Below are 17,377 nucleotides of genomic sequence, written 5' to 3' on the forward strand. Positions count from 1 at the left end.
CTTCCGGGAGCCACCTGAGGTAAGTGCTGCCTGGCCAGAGTCTACACGCCCTCCCAGAGACTGTACTCCCTCCTGCACCCCAATCCCCTGTCTCAGCCCGGAACCCCCTCCCACACTCTGAACCCCTCCACCCACCCCCCAGCCCGGAGCCCCCTCCTGCACACCAAACCCCTCATCCCTGGCCCACTCCAGAGTCTGTACCCCCAGCCAGAGCCCTCACCCACTCCCGCACCCCAACCTCATGCCCCAGCCCCCCCCAACACCTTGAACCCCTCATTTCTGGCCCCACCCCGGAGCCCACACCCCTAGCCAGAGCCCTCACACCCTCCTGCACCCACCCCAACCCCCTGCCCCAGCCTGATGAAAATGAGTAAGTGAGGGCGGGGGAGAGCGAGTGACAGAGGGAGGAGGGATGGAATGAGCAGGGGCGGGACTTTGGGGAAGGAGGCGGGGCAAGGGCATTCGGTTTTGTGCAATTAGAAAGTTGGCAACCCTAACAGGAGAATATCCCTGGTCTAACTGACAGTGGTTAGTACATCATCCCCCTCTCCATGGGCTCCTATCTATAACACAAGGAATGGCTCATCCCTACATTTATTCAACTACTCTAATTTGTTTATTTTAACAAGTGGAATCATGTGACATCCTTTCTGCTCTTCCCTCATATTACAGGTATTAGAAATAGAACAGACAAAAATCATCTATCCAGTCCTGCCCCCTGGCTCATGTGGGATGTTCCTTGCAGGATGTTTTCCAATGTTTTGTCCAGTTTAATTTAAAACATACAAGTAATGGTTCTTTTGCCACCTCCGCTAGGAGATTATTCCGTGACCTAATAGATCTGAGTCTAAGCTTTCCTAGGACAATCAACCTACATTTTCTCTCCCTGTTCCATCCTATTTCTCCTCATTACACCTTGTGTACTAAACCAAGGAATTCATCTCCACCTTTAGTCTTTACTCCCTGACAAGTATATGGAGCCTCATGTTTACCTTTATTAAGCTATACGTTCTTCACTCCTATAATTTCCCTTTGTAAATCAATCCTTCTAGCCCCAGGTCCTACTTAGATTGTCTCTGAATAGCCTCCAATTTGCCAGTATTTCTATAGTAGTGAAGCTCCTCAAAGTAAACAGATTCCTGTGGGTGCAGCTGCCTCTGAGTTAGAAAGAAAGGCTGTTACTCCCCTGATTCATGATATGATGCTTCTGTGCATGCAGCCCATAATTGCATTGGCTTCTTTTGGTGCCATTGCATATTCATCTTTAATTTGATGGCTGCTATCAAGCTCTCTTTCGGCATTAATGCTTTTAAAGTTTTCCTTCCCACTGAATATCCATGATTTGGGTTATTTTTCCCTTGAGGTATTTGCTTGCAACCATTTTCAAACCTTCTCACCTCCTGCTGGATTGGCTTAATGGATTGACGGTCAGACATCCACCTGGGCGAAAACTCCGTTCGCTGCAGACGCTTCTCCTGAAATGGGGGTGGAAGAAGGGAGAGAAGGAGAAGATGTGGATTGGGGCACACCACTAATGTTGGTTGGGGAATTTTTGTATTAGGAGTGACCAGGAAGCTACTATTAGCTTTACAAGGGTAGCGTCATACTGGCTATGGAGTTGATTTAAGAGGCATGTTCTCAGGAAGATCATACTCCAGATCTGTCCCATCTTAAAATAGTTATCTGATGAGTAGCACTCTTCAGAGTCTAGCTATCCACCACTCCATCACCAAAAATCCCACTCCTTGCAAACAAAGCCTAGTAGTCCGTTTACATGGTACCTAGAAAATATTTAGGGATCCTGTACTGCTCAAAGTGTTTCTGCTGCAGCAGATAAGATATCCTTCCCATTCCCTATTCCCACGGGTGTTTGATGGCTGGCTGGATTTAGCCCTCTTCCAGCCATCCAGCGTCCCTGCATTCAAGAGCAGTCACCATACAGAGATAAGCAGGCTGACACCTCCCCAGCCTTATGTGCTCACACGCACCTTCTGGGCGATCATGTTGCAAATCTCAGGCAGGAAGTCTTCACTCAGGAGCTTGTAGAGCTGCCGTTCTCTTAGGGAGGTTCTCTCTCTGAAGCTCTCTGTGACTTGTCTCCACTCCTCTTCTGTCTGACACAGCAGCCACCATGTCCCACGGCCTGGTCCCTGGGACCCTTCAAGAACATAAAGGGATATTATCTCTACAATGATTATTGTTGGCGGCTTTCCTCCGACCTACGCCCTCCCCTCCAGAACTTTGGAAGAAAGAAAGACGTTGGCTGTGTACACACCCCTACGTAACATGGGTTGTGGTCTAGGAAGAAGCAAGAAGAATCGTTCATGTAGGTTACAGGAAGACCTGCCTAGCTATGGCTTCATTCCAAGCTCTCTCAAGAGCATTGTCATGGCCCCTAGAGCCAGTAATACACACTCCAGGGCACTGTACGCCGAGGTGGGAAATAAAACAGTGGCAGCACCTGAAATATTTTGGGTGAAATGCCATTATTAACCTAATCCACTCTAAAAACACAACCCTGACTATCCAGCAGCCCACAGGAGGAAAAGACAAGTGGGGAAAGGAAGAGTTAGTTTCCTTAGCTGTAATTTATTTTTTATAATGGAAGGCATCAACTGGGTCTGGCACTACTCATGGGTTACAGTTGCTCAGACTCCCTCTGCTGGACTGCTGCAGCACGGCGCTCTGACCCAGGAGATAACTTCTAAAGCTGAAACTATCTAAGCTAGCAGAAAACATCCATCCTATAAACCTACCACATTTCTATTTATGTAGTTTCAGCTTTGGAAGTTCTCTTTTGAAATTCCAAATGTGGAGCTGCAGCAGTCCAGGGAGAAGTTGAACTCTGAGGAAGGGGTAGAGAAAAGACAAAGCCAGAGTTGCCTCCATCGTGGTGGAAACAACAGTTATCTTTTCTGTAACTGGTGTTCTTCGAGATCTGTTGCTCATGTCCATTCCACATTAGATGTGTGTGCTCACCACATGCAGCGGTGCTGGAAGTTTTCCCCTCAGCAGTATCCATAGGGGACGGCTCTGGCGCCCTCTGGAGTGGCACCCAAATGGCGGTATAAGGGGCGCCACCGGTTCCCCCCCCCCCCAGTTCCTTTTTGCCAGAAACTCCGACAGTGGGGAAGGAGGGGGGTTGTGGAATGGACATGACAAACTCACCTCGAAGAACACCAGATTTGGAAAAGGTAACTCTTTTTCTCAAGTGCTTGCTCATGTCCATTCCATATTAGGGGACTCCAAAGCAGTACCTCTGGAGGTAGTAGGAGCAGGAACCCCACAGTTCAAAGGGTGGGCTGGTGAGCCTAGAGAGGACCAAGTTAAGATCCCACTCCGGGACAGGAGCCCATACCTGCGGAAAGAGTCTCTCAAGCCCTCTCAAGAATCCGACCATCATGTCAAGGGAAAACACCGTCTGTCCTTGGATCGGTGGGTGAAAAGTGGAGATGGCTGCAAGATGCACTCTAATAGAAGAGCGTGCCAGGCCCTGGTTCCTCAAATGGAATAGGTAGTCTAGGAAAACCTGTATGGAGGAACACGAGGGAGAGACGCCTCCTTCGGACGCCCAGCGGGAAAATCTTGTCCACTTGGCCAGGTAAGTCAGTCTGGTTGAGGGCTTCCTACTTCCCAGGAGGACCTCCTCCGAACAGGTCCGCTCCTCCAGGTTCAGCCATGCAGCACCCATGCCGAGAGGTGGAGGGATGCAAGGTTGCAATGTAAGAGCTGATCGGGACAGCAGGTCCAGTCTGTCAGGTTCATGAGCATGCCGAACCAGTGCTGGTGAGGCCAGACCGGGGCAATCGTGATAACCTGCGCCCTGTCTCGCTTGATCTTTGCCAGGACCTTGGCGATGAGTGGGATCAGAGGGAATGCGTACATCAGGCTCCCCAACCACGGCAGGAAGAAGGCATCGGAGAGGGAGTCCTTGTCCAGACCTCGCCAAGAACAAAACTGATGCCATTTTCTGTTTTGCCTGGTAGCGAACAGGTCCACTTGGGGAGTTCTCCACCTCCAGGTGGTGCAACCACTTGTGGTGAGAGGAAAAGGCCGCGTTGAGGTGATCTGCTAGCGTGTTCTTGACACCAGGGAGGTGACAAGTTTCCAGGTGGATCTCGCAGTCAATGCACAAGTCCCATAGACAGAGTGCCTCTTGGCAGACAGCCGATGAGCACGCTCCCCCTTGCCTGTTGATGTAGAACATCGAGGCTGTGTTGTCCATCAGGACTCTCTCCACCTTGCCCGACAGGTGAGGAAGGAAGACGCTGCATACTAACCGGACCGCTCTGAGTTCTTTGACGTTTATGTGTAGCACCATCTCCTCCGGGGACCACATACCCTGGGTCTGGAGAACTCTGAGGTGCGCACTGCAGCCGACGTCTGAGGCTTCCAACACCAACTCGATAGAGTGAGGGGGGTTGTTGAACGGAACTCCCTCTAGGACCATCTCACGATCAGTCCACCATCGCAGCGAGGTGAGTATTGCCGGGGGGATGGTAACGATTTTGTCCAGGTGATCCCTGGATTGGGAATAGACCATCGTCAGCCATTGTTGCAGGGGCCGCATCCGGAGCCTGGCATGGATACATCATATGTTCAAGCTGCCATGTGGCCCAGCAGATGCAGACAGATGCTGGCTGTAGTCAGGGGAACGCAGACACCTCTGCAACAAGGTCTGCTAATGTCTGAAACCTTTCTCGCGGCAGGAACACTCTGGTGCAGGTCGAGTCGAGCACTGCTCCGATTAATTCTATCCTTTGCATTGGAACTAACATAGATTTTCTGCCATTCACTAGTAGGCCCAGGGAGCGGCACATGGCTTGTAGCACTGCAACATCCTTTTGGACCTGAGATCTGGAGCTACCCTTGACCAGCCGGTCATCGAGGTATGGGTAGATCTGGATACCCCGGCACCTGAGGTAAGCCGCCACCACTGACATCCACTTGGTAAACACCCTCGGTGCTGTCACCAGGCCAAACTGGAGGACCTTAAATTGGCAATGGCCGGGTCCCACCGTGAATCAGAGAAATTCTGTGTTCTTGGAAGATAGCTATGTGGAAGTATGCATACTTTACGCTGAGGGCAGCATACCAGTCTCCTGGATCCAGGGAGGGGATGATAGAGGCCAGGGAGACCACTTCAGCTTCTTTAGGTACTTATTGAGGTCTCACAGGTCCAGAATGGGTCGTAGACTGCCCTTGGCCTTTGGGATTAAAAAGTATCGGGAATAAGCCCCCCTGTTCCTGTACTCTAGAGGAACTTCCTCTACTGCCCCCAGATGCAGCAACCCTTGAACCTCCTGCACGAGTAGACTCTCATGAGAACAGTCCCTGAAGAGGGATTGGGAAGTGAGGTAGAAAGAAACAAGAGGGTGTAGCCCTGTGCCACTGTGTTCAGGACCCAGCAGTCCAAGATTATAGTGGTCCATGCGGGGAGGAAAAAGGCAAGGCAGTGGGGAAAAAACAGGGAAGGTGGATCCAGGGAACAGTCTGGTAGCTTGGCCCCTTGCTTATTCTGGGTGAAGCCCGACTGAGCAGGAGGTGGAGGAGGGTGGCGAGGGTGGCGCTTGTAGCCCTTGGCCTTCTTGTGAGGCAGGTCCTGCTGAGGCTGGCTCCCTTGTCCCTGAGGCTGTTGTGGTTTGAACTGCTTACGTGCCGGGCCTGGGACGTACAGCCCTAGTGTTTTCAGGGTGGTATGGGAGTCCTTTAAACCGTGCAGCTTGGTATCAGTCTGTTCTGCAAATAGGGCCTGGCCACCCAAGGGAAGGTCCTGCATCGACTGCTGAGCCTCGGTGGACAAGCCCGAGAGGAGCAGCAAGGAAGCTCGCCGCATGGAGACGGGGGAGGCCATGGTGCGGGTTGCAGAATCTGCTGCATCTGAAGCTGCTTGGAGGGCTGCTCTAGCCGCTGTCGTGCCCTCCTCGAGGATTGCCCAGAATACCGCAGGAGCCTCGATGTCCACTGGTTGTCCAGCAGGCTGCTCTTCTGGGTTCTTCTGGACCTGTGGGGTCCTTCCCCGCAAAGTCTTGTGGACTGGAGAGGGTTGGGATGTTGAGGCCGCTGGCCTGTCCGAGGCTCCCGACACCGCCAGGCAGCCTGTGAAGGTTGGGTGAACCCCCAGAGGTTCCATGGTTCAGTGCTGATGATGTAGGAGGCAATGCAGGCACCGGAAGCTGCCCCACTGTTAGGGAGCCTTGCTCAGTGCTGGAGCTGGAGCGGTCGCTACCCTGCGACCAGCATCGGGTGGAGTGGCAGCTCTTATCTGACCGGTGCCAGTCACTGCGCTTGGAGGCAGACTTGTCCGAGCGAGACGAACATCTTGGTCGGGGCCTTGGGGACTGACTGTGTTCGGCGTATCGGCATGGGAAACTTGGCAATCTTCACCTTCTGCTACCTGACCAGTACTGGGATGTCAATCGGGACCGGGAGCTATCACAAGCCAGTTGCCGGGAGGGACATCCCGAATGCAGAGATCCCTGTTTCGGAGACCGACAATGGCAGTCTGGTGACTGTTGGCTTTGGTCCCTCGATCGGTCCCGGGATCTGTACCAAGGTCTCTGCAACGCAAGGGGTCGGTCTCGGTGCTCGTGGAGCGGGAGGGGACGACAACGACACACGACACGCATGCCTCAGTGGATCTACGCCAAGCTACCGGCGAGGTATTGTCAGTGCCCAAGGTCCGGGGACTGAAAAGGGCTCCGCTGAGCCTGCCTCCCTGAGGCGTGATGACTTCGGGTGGGCGAGTGGTGGTGGGACATCCCATGTGATGGGGAACGGTGCTGGGGAGGCAGGGACATACGTGGAGATCCCAAGGTGGGTTTACCCAGAGACTGGGGTACAGCCAGAGCTGCCCGGAGTGGGTCTTTGCTCACCCCCAGCCCTCTCCTTTCCCTTGAGGAAAGTAGGAGATCTTCCCCTCCCTGTCTTCTTTGGCTTCTTGGCCAGAGCAGCGGGGTGAGACAGGTGCCAGCTCGTGGATGGCGCCGACGGAGTGCTGCGCACCGACTCCGTGGTGCCGAGTCAGACCGTTGCTCCAGTGCCCGAGTGAGGGCTGACTCCATCACGAGCACTTTCAGGCGACTGTCCCGCTCCTTATTCGTCCTGGGTTTGAAGGACTTACAAAAAAGACACTTGTCGCTTATGTGCCCTTCGCACAAGCACCTTAGGCAGCTACTATGTGGATCGCTGACGGGCATAGGCCGTTTGCAACGATTGCAGGGCTTAAAGCCAGGCTGAGTCCTGTTCGGGACTAACGAAGACTCCAAGAATTACTATTAAGGGTAACTGACTCAACTACTAGCCATATTACAGATTTTACAAAGTTTGCGGGAACGGAGAACAAAACAACGCTAGCCAAAGCAGCGAACGTTCCAGCTCCGTCACTGGTGGCAAGAAGGAACTGAGGGTGGTGGGGAGCCAGAGGCGCCCCTTATACTGCGCCATGCGGGCGCCACTCCAGAGGGCGCCAGAGCCAGTCCCCTATGGATACTGCTGAGGGAAAATCTTCCGGCACCAGTGCATGTGGCCAGCACATACACCTAATATGGATGGACATCAGCAAGCACTCGAAGAAGAATGGGCAGGTCTAACCCATAAGTAATATTCAGACCAATGGATTCTCATGTTTGAGAAATGAGTCTCTCACCCAGCCCCTTTGGAGAAACTGTCACAATATGTTGGCATCTCACCTCACTAACTCCTTGTGGGCCAAGGACTCCCCAGTAAGGACCTGGAACGTGGATTTCCCTAATTCCTGGTTTACACAGTACTGACAGTGTATACATCTGACACCAGATGGGAGACAGGCAAGGAGAATACTTTGTTCTCCTACAATACTACCCACCCTTGTGACTCTCTCCCTGTAACAGAGAGGGCAAAATGCATCTACCACAACAAGATGTGTGTCCACATGGCCTGTGCTCACCTCTTCTCAGGAGAGCATCTGTCCATACATAGTCCTTCTCTACTGATTTTAGTGCGTGAGTAGTGGAGGGTTCCCCACCAAGCCTATTCCAAACTCAGGCCTCCCACACAATAACCGAATTCATTAGTCACTCCTATTCCCAAAATAGTGCCTTGCTATACAGGAAGCATTTAGCTGCCTAGTCTCCTGGGAATAAGTTAGTCTATTTCTTTAACTGCTCATGCCAAATACAATCAGAACCAACCAGGCTAAAGACACAGGGTACCACCTCTAGAGAGCCTCTCACTAAACAGACCCTCCTCCTTCCCTAGGAATCTTGTCTCTCTTAGCTTTGGATGATTTTAAAACTGCAATAGCAGATCAAATTCCTCCCATAATGTCTTTACCATTTTTCATCTGTGTCTCATGCATGAGCAAGTTCTCTTCAGCCTTCTCCCTACAAAGAGGAAGGTAATTATACACACAGGTAATGACATAAAAACATATACAAGACATTTCGCCAGCCGCTGAAATGCAGCCACTTCTGGGGAAGAATGCAACGGCTGTTTAATGCACAGCAAACACCACACACATTTTGTACAGGAAGTGAGAAATATCCTATTTGAATGAAACTTCAAGGAAAATTATGTAAATGGCCAAAATGGAATTTGGCCAGGATAACATCCCTACTCTTATGGATAGAACCAGGAAATCTTTAATGACTTCAGGTAGGCAGGACTTTGTTTTAAAATAGCATCTAAATACAGTTTCTCTAGCTGCTATGTGCCCCCTAGCAACATGCAGATCAAATGGGTCAGTACAGACTCAGTGGGAAGAACGGCATCCAGTGTTTTACCCACATTGCTTCCTGCAGCACCTGGATTTTCTTAGAGTCCTCACCCAAGTACCAGCCAAGCCTGTCTGTGCAAGATGATTTGAGATCATGGCTTCAGGGGGTATGGTTGCAGGGAGAATTACCTTTTGACACCCAAATGGAAAAAAACACAAATTGGGGTGCAGGGGATCTCCAGTTCCAATGGGAGGCCCGAAAAGGTACTATCAATGCCAAGAAAGACCAGCCAGCTTTCCTCCTTATATGAGAGTATATCACATAACCATTCCAGGAACACCCTTTTCCTTACCTCAACAGATTCTCCTCCAGCAGTTTTTTCCGTTTTGGGGGTCGCCCTCGTCTCTTGCCTGTTTTCCCGGGAACATTTGGGGTGTTTGTCTGGCCCCCACTTCCCCTTTAACAAAATGAAAGGTTAGAAAATATCTCCCAAAGAAAGGAACTGTGGCTGTCAGGGGAGGAGGGAGAGAAGAGCATGAAAGAAAAAAAAATCAGAACAGCTGCTATGGGCCCAACTAGGGGAGGGATTAACTACAGCAGCCAAGTGGGGGGGGGGGGGGGGGGGGAGAGAAGGACAGGAGTACCACTAGCTGGGTGACTAATTCAGGAGCAGACAGTGACTCTTAACTGCTGCTGTCTCCAAGGGGCAGATTGCTTGGAAGGTGGTGGTGGTGGCAGAGGAATCTTCCTACCCCACTGGCAGATTTTTGTAGTGCCATGAAGGCTATGCGTGGCTTTAGTTGCCTTGCATCAGGATTTAGTTACTGGTGCATTTGTCAATTTTACCCATGTCCTGCACAAATTCAGGCCACCGTCACCCTCCCAGCAACAGCGGCAGTCAAACAGATTTTATTCAACTCAGATTTATTGCTGCATAGTCCATTCCGCTCCACTTGCCCTGCCCTCTTCTCCCTGTTTACCCAGGCTGTGTGGAAATTAGGAAAACTTCAAAGCTGTTGTTACCTGTCTGAAGCCAGCTCTCCATTTGATTTCCCCTGCATTGGCTCTTCTTTGTACATACGAGTGCCATAGAAATACCAATAGAGGGCGCCATTACTATCCTCACCCAGTGGTTCTACACGGAGGCTGTCTGCATCCAAACCCTGCATTCAGTGGGAGCACGCAGTGAGAGAGACAGTGACAAGTTGAAAAACAGCCGCACTGTCACTCAAAACATGCTGACATCCTTCCACAAACACCCCGCTCCACCCCCCACAACACATCTGTTCTGATGCAGTTCTGGGAAGAAATTACTCTAGAGAAAAGAACACATTCCCTCTCCACCTAGGGAGAGATTTAGATTGACATTTCTAATTTGCATGCTCTCTTTAGTTTTAATATTTCATTTTTGGTGCTCATGACAGTGAAGGTCTAATTAGCCCTGGCTAAAGTCATGCAGAGCATGGGAGGCACTGTGGAAACTTTGCACATAGAGCTCTCCCAATATACTTTAATAATGGGGGGGCACTGCTGCAGGACAGAACTGCACTCCTAGCTCCCACAGATCTATCAATACTCTGGAAGCACCTTATTCGAGATATTCAAGTCATGGTCTTCAGAGATGTAGCCAATCAGGCCAATTTACTTAGTGACATTTGTGCTGTGAATGCATCAATGACAGAGAGACCCTACCACTTGCCTAGATCCTTTGTAACCTGACATAACCCAGGTCTCCAGAGGTGGAAAAAGCATGACTATTAATTCACTGCACTACCACCAAGAACATGACTTTAAAATATTTCTTTTTGATTAAAAAAATTACATCTCCAAACCTGTAAAATATACAGACTATGGGAAACCTATGTACCTCACCAAGAGGCTGTCTCAAAAAACCCCAAACCAACCCAATCCCTTTTAACGTTAATAGAAAGAGAGAGAATGGGGAGACCCCATCACCAATATTCCCAAAGCTGGGTCTGGAGACAAAGAGAAAAAAGGGACCTTAGAGAGAAATACTTCCAAGCTATAGTTCAAATCCCCAGTCTCTTCTTGCTCCCCAAACGGACAGACTAGAAATGCCACAGGAGCATCAGCCCCTAAACGGCCTGTCCCCTGGGTTGGAGGCTGGCTGATGTATACAAGCAGTGGCAGGAAAAAGGAAAAACAGCCTCCATGAAGGCAAACATTTCCCTCCATCCCCGCTTCCGTTTTACAACCCAGCCTAGCTCCCTGTAGCTGCCATCTTCCCCATCTGACAGCTGTGGCCCAAAGCACCTTGAGGAGGTCAAAGACATCATCTGCATCAAGCCGGTAATCGCAGAGGCGGTGCAGGATTTCCACGCGGGTGCGCAGTGGCAGCTCCTGGAAAGTGGATTCCCGTAGGGGGTTGGGTTTCCCTTCCTCCAGCTCCCAGCGGTAGTTGATAATGTCCTCAAGATAGCTGTGAAACGTCTGCGACCTAATCAAGAGAACAAGTCCCCCCATTGTAGGTTAATATGCAAAAGACAGGACTTAGTGGGGGTGGGAAATGGAATTAGAAGATCCAGGCAAGGCTGAAAGCTGTGCCCTGCTGGCTCAACACAACCTAACTGAACTTAATATGTAGCAGGAAGTGGAGCGACTGACACTGGGAAACTTTCCTGAATGCGTTTAAGAGCTGTGTCCTAGGACAGCCAGGGCTAGTTAAAGCTGTGCAGCTAGGCTTGACCCTCTCCTACCTGCTGGTAGTATTCCTAACTGCGACAATACAGGATTTTGCATAATTTAAAGCCTCTTTGTTAGTCTCCCTCCTTTTCGTCACATTAGGTAGCTGTTCACATCAGCGCAGACTCGGACTTTTATAAAAGGAAGATGCAATGGAGCATTCACAGACAATTCCGATCCTCTTCTTCCTTCCTCCATTTTAGCTGACACCATCATTATCTACCAGGCTCACCATCTCTCCCTTTTCCCTGGCCATAGGCAGGTAATTACCAACTCCTGAGCCTTCTTCCAAATCATTTTGAAAGTCAGACCCTTTGTTGTCCTAAAAGGCAAAACACTTCTCCATGCTCAGACTACTCTGTCCTCTCTGGCCAAAACGCAGCTACTAGAATGATCTTCCTTGCCTGCCAGTCGGACCACATTACTCCACTCTTTGAATCTCCTTTGCCACTAGCTCCCCACCTTGCCCACCGTATCTTATGTAAACTTCTTGTCCTCACCTTACACTAAGGGTTGCTGTAAATAATAACAGTTCTGGTGTAAGTGCTGCCCTGTCACACCTTAGATTGCTGACTGTGCTCAGATAAATGAATGTGTGTCTAATTTTAGATGCAGCTTGTTCTGAGTGTGGAAGTTTCAGTCTACAGAATCTGGGTGAGATGAAGCACCGACTATTAAAACTTTATTTGTTACGAGTGGTGCTGCTGCCTGACTCCTGTGACTTGCCAGCATTCCAGATCTGTGGTCTGAAGCGGCAAAAATGCCTTTCTTTCACACACAGGAAGTTCATGTGTCTGAATGGACACTACTGGATAGCCATTCCCACATGCGTTCATGGAGGCACCTCAACTGGATCCTTTTTGGCACCAGCTGACTTCCCTAGACAATGCAGGGAACTATGCCACAACTGCAGAATAGCCACAAACCAAACAAATACAAAACTGTAACCAAAAAAAGCATTAAATCTTTAACAAACAGAGAGAAAAACATCATCTGGGGGAAGACTACTGAGAACTAGCAAGAAGGTCAGATGTTAAGAGAGGGAGGAAGAAAGAAAAGATAGTAAAGAGAGGTCAAGATAGAATGGCAACCTGCAGGACCTGATGCCACATCATTTGTGGAAAAAATGGCCACCTGATAGTATCTTATAAATGAGTGGAGAAATGCCTATGTCCCCACTCTGCAGATTACTCCATATGACCCTGTTTCTTTCTGCACCTCAAGTGGAAAATGATTCCTTGTTGACTGACCCCATTTCCCTGAAGGAGTTTTACCTGACCTCCTATAGTATTCAATGACAGATGCTTGTATAGAATTGGATATGGAGGCTTTAGCACATGCCTTTCTGAATGTCTTTGTTCTGCCCAGCTAACAGGGACAGTTCACCTCCCAATCAAGTAAATGCAATGTGACCTCCTTTAATAGAAGGAAATATTTCCACTGAAATAAGGAGGGATTATTTTAAGGAAGAATTCCTGTACCAGCTCAAGTACCCACTTTGTGGGGTAAAAAGTGCAGAAATTGTTTTTTCCTAGACAAAACAATCAAAACATACAGCCTTCTATCTTAAATAAGAGCAGCCATTGGTTCAAATAGTTGTTCCATGACACATTGAAGGGCCAAATTCAATTTCCAACTTGCAACTGGGAACTTTAAAATGGGCAATGTTTGGTTACTGCCTTGGAAAACCTGCAGACAGGATATCAGATTCTCTTTATAGACTGAGCACCCCTAAAACTTCTATTTGATCACACAGAGCACTTAAACATTTAGATCTTTAATGAAGTCATCAAATAAGAAAGCGAGGCAATATTTGACAAACTTTTAGAACAGATGTCATGCCTGGACCCCATTTCCTGGAAATATGCTAACTATATAAAATCTCAGACAACTTCCTTCCAGGTTTGAAGAATAAAGCCACAAACTAACAGCATCCAAATTCTACCCTCTCAAGTTCAAGATGTCAGAATCTGATTGAACTTCGAGTCACAAGATCATCTAATGAGGGCAGAATCTCAGGGGAACCAAACCGACATTTCCAGGTTCCTTGAGAACAAGGGCCCATGGGTCCAAGAAGGAGCTACCAGGAGCAGTATGGCTTTCTCTGTTCTGATTTTTCTGGTTATCTGAGCAAGAATTGGAAAACAAGGAAAGGCACACATCAGATGATTGGACCACTGGAATGAGAATGCATTGATTTTCCTTGATCTCCATTTTTGTTGAGGCTCAGAGAAAAAAAATGGATCCATGAAGTTCCCCATTTCCAAAAGATGATTTGAAGGACCTGGTCATTTAATTCACATTCTCTCTGGGGACAGGGGTTGTTGACTCAACCAAATGGTTTGAGTTTTATTTGTACGTAAGTGGCTAAAACTAGACGTAATATCAGCCCGATATCAGCTGCACACAGCCTCTGTTCTCAGGAGTGCTCAGTCTCTCTCTCATCAATTTGCAAACACTGCTGCTGTGTGTTTGGCGCTTTGAATTAGGACAGAATGAGAACAGGAGATGGGAACCAGATGTCTCACGGCATTCCCAATAACCCTCAACTCCATCCAGCCAATTTATATTTATCCTCCTCTCTCAGGCTGGCCATTTCTCCCAGACAAGCAGGGGTCCATATGTGGATTTCACAGTCTGTCAGAAAAACACCCGTGATTTTTCTCACCTCTAATATTTCTATTAACGGTTCTCCTCTGGAAAGGGTTCTGGAGCAGGCCCCCTCTGCTGGAGATGGAAAAACCTGCTGGGAAGATTGTGACCTGTCTGTGCAAGGACTCCTGTTGGCGATCCCTTACAGATAGCGGACCTGCTTAGGTCTCGTGTTGAGCTGCCCATTAACAGTGCCTGAGTCCAGGAGTTGAAGGATCACCACCAGATTATAGAGAAGTTCTACACTATACCTAGATCTTGACCATTCTCACAGTCCTACATTCTGTGAAAAGGTTAGGGAACGCCTGCTGAAGCTGATCAGAAACCCCTGAGTCTATAGGATTTATTACCTGTTGCGAATCCCAGTGAGCTGTCTGTTTGGACTGGGAGAAGGGCAACAGATCATCTAGATATGAAGATTTGCATATTCCTTCTTCTGCGGTTATCAAAATCACCATAACTTAGGCTTTGTCTACACTAGCATTTTTGTCGGCAAAACTTTTGTCGGTCAGGGGTCTGAAAAAAACACACCCCTGACGGACATACGTTTCACCAACAAAAGTGCCGGTGCAGACCGTGCTATGTCGGTGGGAGAGGCTCTCCTGCCCACATAGCTACTGCCGCTCGTTGGGGGTGGTTTAATTATGCCGGTGGGAGAGCTCTCTCCCGCTGGCATAGAGCAGCCCTTACAGCAGTGCAGCTGCAGCGGTACAGCTGTGCCACTGTAAGGTCCGTAGTGTAGACATGGCCTTACACAAAAGTTCAACTGATGGAGACAATGCTAAGCCATATGGCAAGGCTACATACTGAAAAAAATGTCCTTCCATTGCAAAATAAAGGTATTTAAAGTTGAAGGGATTAATTGGTGGACTGAGATATTCTATGGATCTCAGAAAAGTGTATTTAAAAAAAATCTTTCTGGGGATCCTGAATGATGAGAAGAGATTTTCCATAAGAAAGGAGGAGTATATTTGATTGCCAGCTTCAGGGAAGACAGGTGTAATATTGGTCAAACCCCTCTGTTTCTACTGGGGACTAAAAATAGTTTTGATTAAATACCCTGACCTCTCTCTAGAAGGTAAATTGCGGCTACTGGAAAGGAATTTTTGAACCAAGTCCCCAGTCATAAAGAATACAGCTTTGACACCCACAGCTCTAGATCTCACCCTTTTACACCCAGACACACCAAGTCAGAGCATTCATATAACTCTAAAACAAAGGACTGTTAGAAAACTCTCCCAAAGATGTACCTCCACAAAGACACTTACAAGTAAGGAACCATAACACATATTTATATATACACACACGTGATCTCCCTCCCCCTGCCCTCCCCTTTATTTTATAAACCATCATGCCATTAATACGCTTTGTATTATCACACTTTCTTTTATATTTGGAGAACACTTAATACACGGGTAATACATGAGTTGCTCATGATCTGTAGTAGAAGCTGCAAAAGTTTCAGGGCAGTTTGGCACAGAGGGGATGGGAACAAGTCCATGGAAGGGCTTCTCCATCTGGGCATCAGGGTTTACACACTTAAGAGAAATAAATACTCCACTCCCAAGAGGACAGCACTGCAGCTTAGACCATCTCTAAGAGAAGCCTGGGACTCCTCCCACAGGCAGGCTATTACTACTGAGCAATGTGTCCAAACAATGGATTTCCCTGCATTCAAAGCACCCTTCTCAGCTCTGTATTTTAGTGCACTGACCTGCATTTTTCTCTCAGTCTGTTGGGATCCTGGAGATGGGCGGGCCTACTAAAGGACCTCCCCCAGCCTAAGGGGAGGATCCACAAGGTCCGGGATCTCAATTAAGTTTGGGGGACAACTAAAGATATAACAGGGACAGGAGTGAGGTCACAGGGCTAAACGAAGGGACCCGGACGGGGACACCAAGCAGAGAGCCCCGGACAGCGCCCACTGCTCCTCTAAGGCGTCAAGGAGCCAGCGGACGCCGCCCAGAGGAATTCTGCCCGGATGCGTGAGACCAGGGAGGAGCGGAAGAAGGCCCTACAGTCACAGAGCACCCCCTCGTCTACAGTCCTCTTCCTGGTGGTGTAAAGAAAGAACATTTCTCCTGACCCATCCTGCATGCTGAGTGAACCTCCTCCTTCCAGGCACTTATCTGTGCTCAGTATGCAGAGCCAGGTTCCAAAAGAGATCCTTTGGAACAGGAGACAACCACAAGGAGGTGGGAGGCTTTCAGAAGGGCTTGGGAGAAATGGGAAGATTTGTCCAGTGCTTGTGGAGGGTGGACTTGGGAGAGGACATAATAGAGCTGTAGACGTCTGGCCCACAAAACAGTCCAGGGAAAGACCTCATTCTGAGAGCTGAAATCACTTCTCAGTCAGTGCAGCATTGTTGGGATGACACCATTTAAAAAAAATTATTATTATTTTCACTGTCCTCTTCTAAGAGGGAGGCTGCCTGTGCCTTTTCTGAAACAGGCTCCAAGATATTGGAGCGTGACTGGAAGACAGAAGACTTGCTTTTGTTTACCAATATCCTGATTCAATAACACAGTTCCAGAGTCTATCTCCACTTCCGATCCCATCAAGAGGAACCCAGGCCCTTCACAATGGTCCAAGTATAGAATTATTGCCACATCATCCTTTCTTAATGGGGCTACCCACTGCCAGTTGTGTTACAGAAAAACCCAGACCAACTTCTGATTGTCAATATTAGATGACAAGGAAATGTGTGATAACGAACTGAAAACACACCAGAGGCAGAATTTTTTATTGTTGATGTTCAGCTAACACTAGCACGTGTAGTTAAGCATTCTGAGGGTTCACAGATGCCAAATAGTTGGCTGGACTCATTGCTACAATATTCGTCACGTTACAGTATTTTAAGCCTCTTGTATATTAAATCCTGCTTCACCATTTTGCCTATTTTCTTTGTGACAATGAATGACTAAATGCCACAGAAAGAGCTGGGACAATGGCAGGCATGTTTTGATCTCGAGAGGGAAACAACATTATTTGGGACAGAACTAAGAATTGTGACATAACCTCAAGACTAGAAGGGGGCCCAGAAGTAATCCTCCTCTATCGCCTACCCAAGAGTTCTCCAAAATGGTAGGAATATGGAAACGATGAGACCGGGAGTCTCAACCTTTCCCCTCAAGAAACAGCGGGGTGAAAGGAATGGTCACACTAGTAGTTCCCTCTACTGCTTGGCCAATAAGAGGAAATAATGAAAGTTATATTGATGTCTGGTTAAAGCTGTGAAAATTGAAACAGACTTGGCTAGTCAGCACAATACCCCCGCTCCCCTTTTTTTCCTGCAAGGTCCTTATCAGCAGGAGTCTATACGTTCC

At 48.6% G+C, this 17,377-nt stretch overlaps 1 protein-coding gene across 1 annotated transcript in view; it reads right to left on the bottom strand.

Moving 5' to 3' along the window:
* The window catches only part of CECR2 (CECR2 histone acetyl-lysine reader), a 141,547-nt gene that overhangs the window by 37,690 nt on the left and 86,480 nt on the right, over window positions 1-17,377 (bottom strand). The window contains exons 3-8 of the mRNA XM_048828145.2: window positions 10,971-11,154; window positions 9,720-9,859; window positions 9,049-9,153; window positions 8,314-8,363; window positions 1,989-2,158; window positions 1,398-1,475 (exon numbers count right to left, since the gene is read on the bottom strand). Coding sequence (XP_048684102.2) covers window positions 1,398-1,475; window positions 1,989-2,158; window positions 8,314-8,363; window positions 9,049-9,153; window positions 9,720-9,859; window positions 10,971-11,154 — 727 coding nt within the window. The remainder of the gene's footprint in view (window positions 1-1,397; window positions 1,476-1,988; window positions 2,159-8,313; window positions 8,364-9,048; window positions 9,154-9,719; window positions 9,860-10,970; window positions 11,155-17,377) is intronic.

The sequence above is a fragment of the Caretta caretta genome, chromosome 1 (genome assembly GCF_965140235.1).
Source record: "Caretta caretta isolate rCarCar2 chromosome 1, rCarCar1.hap1, whole genome shotgun sequence".
Classification (NCBI taxonomy): Eukaryota; Metazoa; Chordata; order Testudines; family Cheloniidae; genus Caretta; species Caretta caretta.